Source organism: Musa acuminata, chromosome BXJ1-2 (genome assembly GCF_036884655.1).
Source record: "Musa acuminata AAA Group cultivar baxijiao chromosome BXJ1-2, Cavendish_Baxijiao_AAA, whole genome shotgun sequence".
Taxonomy (NCBI): domain Eukaryota; kingdom Viridiplantae; phylum Streptophyta; class Magnoliopsida; order Zingiberales; family Musaceae; genus Musa; species Musa acuminata.
Genome location: NC_088328.1, coordinates 16,921,887 through 16,932,371, shown reverse-complemented (window position 1 = coordinate 16,932,371; position 10,485 = coordinate 16,921,887). Strand labels below are relative to the sequence as shown.

At 35.1% G+C, this 10,485-nt stretch overlaps 1 protein-coding gene across 2 annotated transcripts; it reads right to left on the bottom strand.

The window, feature by feature from the left end:
* Nucleotides 1-1,152: 1,152 nt before the first annotated feature.
* LOC103972838 (mitochondrial import receptor subunit TOM20) lies at nucleotides 1,153-7,172 on the bottom strand. 2 transcript variants are annotated; one of them, XM_009387213.3, is made up of 6 exons: nucleotides 6,950-7,172; nucleotides 6,669-6,747; nucleotides 6,397-6,566; nucleotides 6,255-6,302; nucleotides 5,335-5,418; nucleotides 1,153-1,614 (listed from the first exon to the last, which is right to left on the bottom strand). In XM_009387213.3, exons 1-6 carry the CDS (start codon nucleotides 7,046-7,048, stop codon nucleotides 1,489-1,491), a joined length of 606 nt encoding a protein of 201 aa, XP_009385488.1. In that variant the 5' UTR covers nucleotides 7,049-7,172; the 3' UTR covers nucleotides 1,153-1,488. The 2 variants fall into 2 exon arrangements, with proteins under 2 accessions (XP_009385488.1, XP_018676683.1); XM_018821138.2 differs by having other exon boundaries at nucleotides 1,476-1,614; nucleotides 6,255-6,313; nucleotides 6,950-7,164.
* Between the last annotated feature and the right edge of the window lie 3,313 nt (nucleotides 7,173-10,485).

Here is a 10,485-nt window from a genome sequence, read left to right as displayed (position 1 = left end):
ATGTCAATAATGGGATCGATCGTTCCTCCTTCAGGCCGGGGGCCGACCTGGGGCTTTATACTATTACACGAGGGTCGATATCACGTCGATTCGGCGTGGCCGTTGACCCTCGAGGGATGAGACGACACCTTTGACCGACCACCGTCTCGGGTCGAGCGAAGCAACGTCAGACGGCACCGCCCTGAGCTCTTAGGTGTGACGTTAGATTCTTAGTACGGTTTTGACTTGGCGTGTGACGTCAGCTGTGACGTGTCTTGGACCCAAAATACGCTGTATCACAAGTTATTCTAATAAAGCTAAAAACGTTCTCAGATCAAAGAAAGGCATGCATAGCAACTATTTCTTTCTCATGTTGAAGTTAAAAAGAGATCTACTTATGATGACAGCTCACCTTGTTCTTTACTCAGCAATAATACACCTGTGAAAGATCTTGCCATGTCCTGTCCAATCTATATAATTTATTTCACAGAAACACCGTCTAATCTATGTACGATGGTTTTAAGATAGCATATGATTGCGTATAGTACGTTGTATCACATTTTCTAACTTTCCATTGAGAAATTTTTGTTGATTCTGAACATGCAAAATGTGCCTCAACCAACGACTTGTTCTTATCCAAAATAACATGAGCAATCAATATGACAACTAGCTACCTTGCTCAGATCAACCATTAACGACCTGTTGAATTATACTTTGAACATCAATAAAAATCTAATGCACAATCTTTCATAAGGTTTTGTCATTTTTATTTGATTCTTATAATTACTGATTGCTTTCTCTGATCATCAAGTGATGCTTAAATTCTAACCAAATTATATGGTTTATTGCTGTACGGAATCATTCAATAATTCATAAGAGATTGTTGAATACTTTGACATCACTAAATAGAAATTTTAATCATGAAAAATATATGTCAAACTCTTCTGAAGGACTTTCCCTATGTTTCACCTTCCATATGCGAGTCCTTTTGGATGCTCTACGGAGACTTAACACTAACACAATAATAAAGGCTACCACCACAAGCAAGCAATGATTATGTACCTGGATCTACGACGTTTTGTACATCCGTTGTCTGCACAGCACAAACGAACAGTGTTTTGCAATCAAAAGTACATGAATTAAGCGTAATTAACAGAGTGCAATAAAAAAAGATGAACAAATAAGACTAGTGAGTTTTATGGTCAGTATTGTGAAGCCTCCAGAAACGTTATTAAAATTTATAACAAAATTTTGGGATTATTGCAAACACAAGCCTCTTTTTGCTGAAAAGAAGAGAGGCTACCAACTTTAAGAAAGGAAAGAAAGAACTATGAATACTGAAGCAAATCATCCAAATAGGCTCTTAAAGGATAGCCATGAAACAACAATTTAGAGAACTACACCCCATCATCATACTTCCACCTTGAGAGATCGTTGCTTTCTTGCAAACTTCATGCATGGGGTTCTAAAAGCGGAACATTCCACCTGCCGATAAGGAAACTGATGACCTTACCTTGGTGGAGGGGGAGGAACATGAGATTTGGCCATCCCGACCCACACAACAATACCAATCGCAAGGATTACCCAGCCAAGCACGTCATACTTTAGGTCGCTGTCTTTTTTCTTCTTGGGAGTCTGAAATTAAAAGAAAAAAGAATCACCGACTGTAATCCTGGCACAATCTCCAAAGCATTTAATGATTAAAGATGGATCACCAAAAATCACAATGTTGACAGAGTTTGCTAGAAAACATATTCCTATGAATTTGTCAGTGAGATTTCAAATACACACAAAGCATTTAATGATTAAAGATGGATCACCAAAATCACAATGTTGACAGAGTTTGCTAAGAAACATATTCCTATGAATTTGTCAGTGAGATTTCAAATACACACAAAGCATTTAATGATTAAAGATGGATCACCAAAAATCACAATGTAGACAGTTTGCTAAGAAACATATTCCTATGAACTTTTCAGTGAGATTTCAAATACCCATAGACCAGTATGTACTGAATGATATTTATTGGTTCAACCAAAAGATCAGTACCTAATCAACATTTCAAGTAATACCAAATGATACTGATCAGTATTCAAGTTCTAGTTATTTTTTAAGTAAAATTGAGTCATAATACCACTCAGTATACAAGTACCATATGGATCCTACCGATTACCAGATCAACATTTAAATCCTTTCTTGTTAATTAGCCTACTACCAGACCAGGTTGAGGATATCGAAGGCAGGCTGCTTCAACCTAAAGTAAAATCAAAACTCCAAACATCAAATATGTTAAGCATCACTATAGCTGGAACTTCTTAAGTTACAGGCGGCTCAAAACTTTCAGCCAAATTGTTGACCGCAGTGGAATAGGTGCATAGGACCATTTCTATTCTATGTATTTCAAAAAATTGTAAATAAAAGTTAATTTCCTTGCTTTGGTTTTATAGTACTAAATCAAGCCCATTGGCAACTAAATTTGCACATCATTAAAAGATGAACTAAGTATCTGCATGATGCCTGAAGGAGACCAATGGTCACACGGTGATCTACTATCCAACCATGCAGTCCATCAAGAAGGACAGCATCATGGCTAATTCAAGAACAATGTTTCATAAATTTCAATTCATCTGCCAACAGTTAAAAGGTTATATCTCCTATATTTGGTATAAGTCTCTGAACACCTATTATTTACATGATCGGCCCAAAAAAATTTCTACTTTGGGCATATCAATCTTTCTATGTTCCTTAATCCAGATATAGTATCTTCATGATGCCTGAAGGAGACAATGGACACAAGGTGATCTACTATCCAACCATGCAGTCCATCAACGACAGCATCATGGCTAATTCAAGAACAATGTTTCATAAATTTCAATTCATCTGTCAACAGTTCAAAGGTTATATCTCCTATATTTGGTATAGGTCTCTGAACACCTATTATTTACATGATCAGCCCAAAAAATTTCTCCTTTGGGCATATCAATCTTTCTATGTTCTTTAATCCAGATATAGTTTAGCCAAATAGACATCAGAAAAAACCATTTAGTCCAAAACAACCACATAATTTCTGGATTCATTCTAAAAAATAAAATTAGAGAGGATGTGAAGACTTGAGTTATGAATAAGCATAAGAAGATGACTAACTTGGATAATGATAAAACGAGCTATCTTGTTGAGATTGGGCTCTATGATGGTGTTTTCTAAAATTAAACACTGTACATATGGTGCTCGTCTTACAACTAGTTTCAATTGAATTTGAATAAACAAGTGTTATAAGAGTTCTAAAAACAAGAATTATGAAACAGATGGGGTTTTTAGGGTAAATTTTTTTTATAATATTGTTCCACTAATAAGTTAACAGCAACTATGGTATACTCCATGAATATCAGTTAGTATGTTGTTATAATAACCAGAGGAACTAAAATACAGAATGAGAGAAGTTTGAGGGTCGAAAAGTATTGATCAACTTAGAAGCTGATAGAAAAGATGTGAGGGATTATTATGCATAAAACACTTCAAGAGTAATCAGGAAAACACTACTGAAAAAAAGAAATATTGAGTGTTCAATGCAGCATCTTCCAGTTTGCCACCACCCCTGATCATCCTAATCCAGATTATATAACCTTCTAACCAGTATATTCTTAATGGCCACAAATAATCCAAAGAAAAGGCATATTTCACACAATATGACTGCAAATTTGCTGGCACATAAATCAGGAAAAGAATGGTCAGATTTTATGGTGCTCAATCAATATAGAACACTCAATTCAGTATTGATAAAGGAAATTTTATTTTCAATCTCTTATTTAACTGTCTTCCATCATATGTTAAACAAATTGTAATGCCTTAAACCAATATAAATAATAAAAAAATAAAATGCAATAAAAATTCCTAAGAAACAGCCGTTACAATTACAGTTCTGTCAAGTAGCTAACAGAAGACAAAGACATGTCAATAGGTTAACTGTAGCATATAAAAATCTCCGCAACTAAGATAATTCTAGTGATTTAAAAAGGGTTAGGCACCCAAAAGGCGCCAAGGTCCCAAAATGCCTGAGTTGCCTAAGCAAAGTGAGGCGCTATGAAAAATTAAAATATAAAAAAATAATATAATTATTTAAATAAAAATATGATATTAAATTAAAAATATACTGTTAACAATATATTATTTACTGTTAACAATAGTTAGAGGAGGATAAAAGAATTGTTAACTGTAATAGAGGGGGATAAAAGGGCCACTAACAGTGGAAACCGACGGAAAGTGACAACAACAGAAGTGAGAAGGTAGCGGTGAGAAGCTAGCAGCAATAGCAACGGAGGATTGGTTCAAGATAGCCGCGACAGCACTACAAACATCAATGGTGGAAGCTACAGACAGTAGCAGCGATAGCGGCGGAAGCTCCAAAGGGCATCCGTCGGTGGTGGAGGAACCTGTAGTCCTCTCCCTTGATAGTGAAAGGAACTGCACACAGAGCGATGGCGAAAGGAAGCTACGAGCTCTTGCTAGGTGGTCGGACCCATCCATCGGCGACAGAGGAAGGGTCAGTCCACTGCATCTGCAACAAAAAGCATCAGGGGCAGAGGCAAAAGCAGCGCTAGGGTTGGCTCGGGGGGGGTGTAAGAAACTACGTTATTGAAAGTCTGGTTCGGTTGGCTTATTGGAACCGGGCGCTCCGGGCAGAGGCAAAAGCAGCGCTAGGGTTGGCTCGGGGTCGCGCGGGGTGTAAGAAACTACGTTATTGAACCGAACCAGACTTAAAGTCTGGTTCGGTTGGCTTATTGGAACCGGGTGCTCGCCCGAAGCCCCCGACGCCCAGGTTCGAGCAAGCACTCAAACGACACCTCATTGAAGTGCTCCACCTAGTCTACACACGAGGCGCTCGAGCCTCGTCTCGCCTCGCCCGAGCGCCTAGGCGATCGCTTGAGCGCCTAGTTAAATCATTGGATAATTTACCGACAAAGATGAACTCCTAAACATACAAATGAAAAGGCAAGATAAATCAATTAAGAGAAATTCAACACATCAAGGAAACTAATTGAGGAGTTTAACATACACCAGGACCACATTCTCAAAACAAAACAAAAAAAAGAATTATTCAGCAGTTTGGTATCAAGACTAATCTTGTCAACTTCTTTTGTCCACTTCATTAGGCCACATGAAAATCAAAATGTTGAAGCATCAAAGTAAATCATGTGACAGAGAGGCAAAAACATAATGATAACCATGAAAAGTTTTGCAAAAAAGCAGAGAACATTCGGCAACATACAGCATATACTGTTGCATAATGACAAGAATGACATGATAAATTTACAAGAAAAACTGGCTCAACTTTCTTCAGAAAGAGCATAATATTACCTTCATACTCGAAGCAGTGGTTGCTCCTTGTGAAGCTTGCTGACTTGCCATCTGCCTTTGGAGTTCTTGATGCAATTCAGGTGCCTAAAGGAGATGTTTATATTATGTTACAAAAAACTGTCATCAGATGATACTAATCCACAAAGGATGATGGTACTTCGTCATGCTAATTCCTTGTGCTAACAATCATTAAAATTCTTCATAGTTAGTTGCAAATCTGTATTTAGTTCTTGTTCCCAATAAACAAAACCAGAAATTTACAATATGCAATGAACCAACACAATTAAGTATGATGTTCACCTTCACATGCTTCCCTACAATCTCCAAGCAAGTTCCTATAAAGATCACACCACCACTTAACACTTTAGACTAACTTTACCAACTTCCATTCGATGTTTGATTATGTGCATGAGATAATAGGTAATTTATCCCAGTTTAGGCAAGCATGTTGATTCTTGATAGGCAATACACAGGCTCTAGCAAACGGCAATAAGATATCCTCAAATTTCATAAATCATGTACTATATTTTAAATTATTCACATTGCAATTAAGGTGGATAAAAAGGGCTCAGAAGCACAACTAAAAAGCAGATTCTTTTGTATTGAGCTTGCTAGACTTGTTAATATAAGCAAGAACAAATAATTTCTGAAGATAATCATAAGTCAGCTCAGACTAAAATAATCCTAAATATTAACGTACCAAAAGAATCATGGTATGAAATCATGTCAAGTATCAATCTCCATCAAGACATCAAAACTATAATCATGGAGGATTTACATCCATACATTTTTAAGACATTCAGAATATTTGTGACCATCAGATAAAATACCAAATGATTCTGTGGACAAATTGACACACTATAGTACTAGTACATGACACACTGTAATCCTAGTACACAGAATTGATCATAAAAATATACCTTGTTTGATAATTCCAGTGACTTAAGATACAGCTCATTCCCAGGATCCTACAAGAAAACTGTAGTCTCAACTCACCAAAGCAACAACAAATACTCCAAGAGAATGAACTGGATGTCATTATAGAATGTGCAAGAAAGTTACCAACTCCACAGCCTGCCGGAAGCACTGAGCTGCCTTGTCAAATTCAACCTTAGCAGCCTCGTGATCCGGTGTGTAGAAAGCATGAGATGTATGGGCGTTTCCCAAGCACCAAAGAGTATCATGCTTGCTTGGATTCACCTCCAAGGCTTCCTCCAGTTTCGATACAGCATCTGCTTGAGAAATCGGTAAAGGAATCACATGCAGCACATTCAAATTTGCATTCGCAGAAACTATTTTCTTATTGAGGTTGCCATATGTTCATTGATACGAACCTTCGACCATCTTTATGGAGTCGCTACCACTCTGAAACGAGGATAGTTCAAGAAGTGCTCCGCCCCATCTCGTGAGATTCTAAGGAAACAGTAACATTATCCCGTTACCAAATTGTTCCACAATGAACACTACAAGCCCAAAGAACGGAAGCACAATGGAGGTCGAGAAAACAAGTGAAGCAGTCGAATCCATTAAGGGAAATACGTTCCAACCGTAGAGAAGGCCAAACTAAGGAACCCTACCGACTACGAGGTAACGGAATCGAAACGTAGGAGCTCACATCGGCATCGAGGGGGTTCTTGGCGTAAACGACCTCCGCGGTCTTGCGCGCGTGCTCAAAGAAGACGATCCGATCGAAATCGTTCTGCGGCAACTCCATGGATCCCTAGGATCGATCAATCGAGAAACAAAGGAAGACGCCGATCAAAAGGATCCTCGTAATCTTCCCCTCTCCCTCGCGTCGCTCGAGACGGGATTAGGGCTTCAAGCAAGTTCGTAGGAAAATGGACTAGCTTTTCTACGATCTCTCATGCGCCACGTGGCGTACGGAACTTCACATCGAACCGAATCTAATTCAAAACATTATATATATATATATATATATATATATATATATATATATATATATATATATATACGATTTTCGAAAAACTCTCACAAAAATTTGCATGACTTCCTCCAAAAATAATACCTCCGCACTCGTCTCATCTCTATCTCTTTTATCTTCTCTCATTTCTCGATAATAGGAAGACAAAAAAAAGGCGAAAATCGCATGAGTTTTTTTAATATTATTTTAATTATTCTATTTTTTATAAAATATAAAATTATTATCAAACTTAATTAATAATATCAAAAATTTAAATAAATATAAATATCAAAATAATTATAATTATATATTTATTATTAATAAAATATTTTATATATAATAATAAAAACGGTATGTTATAACTGTCCTCATCTCATAATTATGTGAATAATAAAAAATTCTTATCCTTATTTATTCTTGTCATCGTCGTCGACGGATCATTGTGAGTACTCGTATTTATGGTATAATTTAATTTTTTCAGTGAAGATTAATCAATTCGAAGTGATTCATCAATTGATTGATTGGTATTGATGGATTTGAATATAGTATTGCTGAATAAAGATAAAGTATTTTGACTTAGTAATCAATGAAATTATAACTAGTTATGTTTTGGATGAGCACTAGATCGATTTTATTGTAGAATTGGTCCAAATCAGTGGTGTCTCAATCGAAAACACATCGTTAATTGTTGTCAATGAGGGTAATTTCATATAATATTAAAATATGAAACTTGATAGGAAATACCTAAAAAGTACGGGGTTTTTTGAGAAATTACCTTTTATATTATAACTATATTTAATGTATATATTTTTGTTGTAAATAATACGATGTATTTACTACAGAAAAAATGTTTCTTTCAAAATCGTAATGTATTTAAAGATATTATTTGTATGAAATTACTGTTTACCTATTTTGAGGTATATTTTTCTTTCAAAATCGTAATGTATTTAAAGATATTATTTGTATGAAATTACTGTTTACCTATTTTTATATATAATACTGAAACAAAGGAGATATAGGAAACTTATTTGTGCGCATATTAAGCATTCACGTGTTACATATGAAGCAATCTTTTAAATACAAAAAAAAATTCCTTCATTTTATTTTTTTAAATTGACAATAATAATTATTATAGATAATATAATATTACCATTTAATATTTATTTTCTTCTTGAATTGATCCATTCTTTTAAATGCCCTTTGTGTATGTAAGAACATATAAATAATCAATCGTTAATTTTTAAATTTAAATATAAATATCAATAATTAAACTATTTATATATATGTAATAAATTTAACATTTCTCATAAGCGAATTAAGAAAAAAACATAATATGAACTAAGACTTTTTCAACTTAAATTTTGATATCTTAAATCAACAATCCATAGTTTCTTTTAACAACTAGTTCATTTACAATAGTTTGATTTTTTTCCATATTTGATATGAAGAGTATGATATATATGTAACTAAGTGACATGACACATTTGATTGACACATCAATCAAATCTATATCCACGAGGAGTAGGAAGAGTACAATACAAAGTTTACTCTACAAGAATGGGATAGTCCCTTCGGCTAAGATGGCAAATGTAATTTCTAATATCAAGGTGTATCGTTATCTCATAAATGCAACTCCAATGATTTGATGCATGACCTCGAAGCTTGATAGTTGGACAATTCATATAATCATTCAAGGTATTAATAATTGCATCAGTTCAATAATCATTCTAGTATATTATAAAAGCCCTCAAGTGTATCATAGAGAAGGGAGCTCTTTTTACTGGTTATTCGTTACTTCTTGAATAATCCAAATTCACCTCTTACCTAAGCGCGTTGGAGAGACTTTATTAAACATGCTCTCTGTTCTTATTGAGGTCTTTACTAACCTATCTCAATAAGTTCATGCCCTCGTACCAATTGTGTAAACTATTATCTCATTTCTATTTTAGCATACCTAAGTCACCCAATATGGAAAGCCCCTATAGTTACTCCTCTCGTACCGCCCCTAGAGTAGGTAGGTACCCCATATTTTTACCAAGTCCCAACTAGTGTTACAAGAAGCTCTTTATGACATATAGTTACTGCACTACATTCTCAATTAAGAGCCTAAACCGCCGAGAGGATTAAAAGTATACTATGTGATCGAGCTATATCTGAATTTAGAGATCAATTCCTTAAGATGGATCAATATTTTGAAGATATAAGGTGAGAAATTAAGTAAAGGAAGCAACTTAATTGATATGTTCGAGCCCTACGTACGGTCTCCATTACATCATAGCCTTTATTAGCTCATATGACATTATATACAAATATCGATGCACTCATGTGTCCTTTCTTAACTACCTAGAGGAATCACTAAAAAATGGTACCACATCGGTCCCTTGAACTTTGTCAATTCCTTCGATCAATTAATTAGAGAATTTAACTCAATTTTATAAGTTATAAACTTCCGAAAAAGCTTACTAATTCCCTTGAATCCTAAGTGAATTACACTAAAAAAATTATTAAAGATGTAAGGTTGACGTGAGATCTAAACTTATTTCTCATCAATGACTTTATCAACGGTTTCCACCTCTCATTTTCTTCTAATCAATTTTCAAAAAACCCATAACTACATGCCTTGAGCTATTATAGAAAGTCAATCAATATATCATACTCGAATCTATAATAATTATTGAGAAGAAAGCGATAAAGGAAAAAAAGCTAATAAAGGATAAGTGTTCTTTCTAACCATCATTAAATGACTAGTCTGGAGGTAAAAGGCTCCACAATAATTGTGTACCACCCTAGAGTATTTGCCCCTAAATATTTCTCATATTAAAGTATTTCTCTAAATCAAAAAGAATGATCAACCATGAGCACCTCGAACCATACTCTATCCATGATGAGGGACAAGATAAAGTACTATCCGTTCTATTAGGATTCACGATCATGAGACATATGAAGCAGTGAATTGACAAGCTAACGAGAAGGGTACACCTCGACTGATACCTCTCACAAACCTAGGAGACATCTTTATGTCCCATGGTTCGATTGAAAGGTAGGTTGATATAATAGTTAGAGGATCAACCTCAAGAGATGATAGTAATGTAACTTGGAGATCTTATATAAAAGAAACTATGGCCAAGAGACATTGGTTGCATAGTGACCCTTTGATTACTTTCACAGGAAAAATAAGTTGAATAAATAGATCCTAATTATGATGACATATTGGTAGTCTTGCTTAGGAT

Excerpts from the sequence above, each read along its gene's own strand:
- LOC103972838 (XM_009387213.3), bottom strand. The coding sequence starts at position 7,048 with ATGGAGTTGCCGCAGAACGATTTCGATCGGATCGTCTTCTTTGAGCAC. Across the intron at positions 6,748-6,949 it reads AGAACCCCCTCGATGCCGAT|AATCTCACGAGATGGGGCGG; the intron begins GTGAGCTCCTAC and ends CTGTTTCCTTAG. Across the intron at positions 6,303-6,396 it reads TCCGGCAGGCTGTGGAGTTG|GATCCTGGGAATGAGCTGTA; the intron begins GTAACTTTCTTG and ends GTTTTCTTGTAG.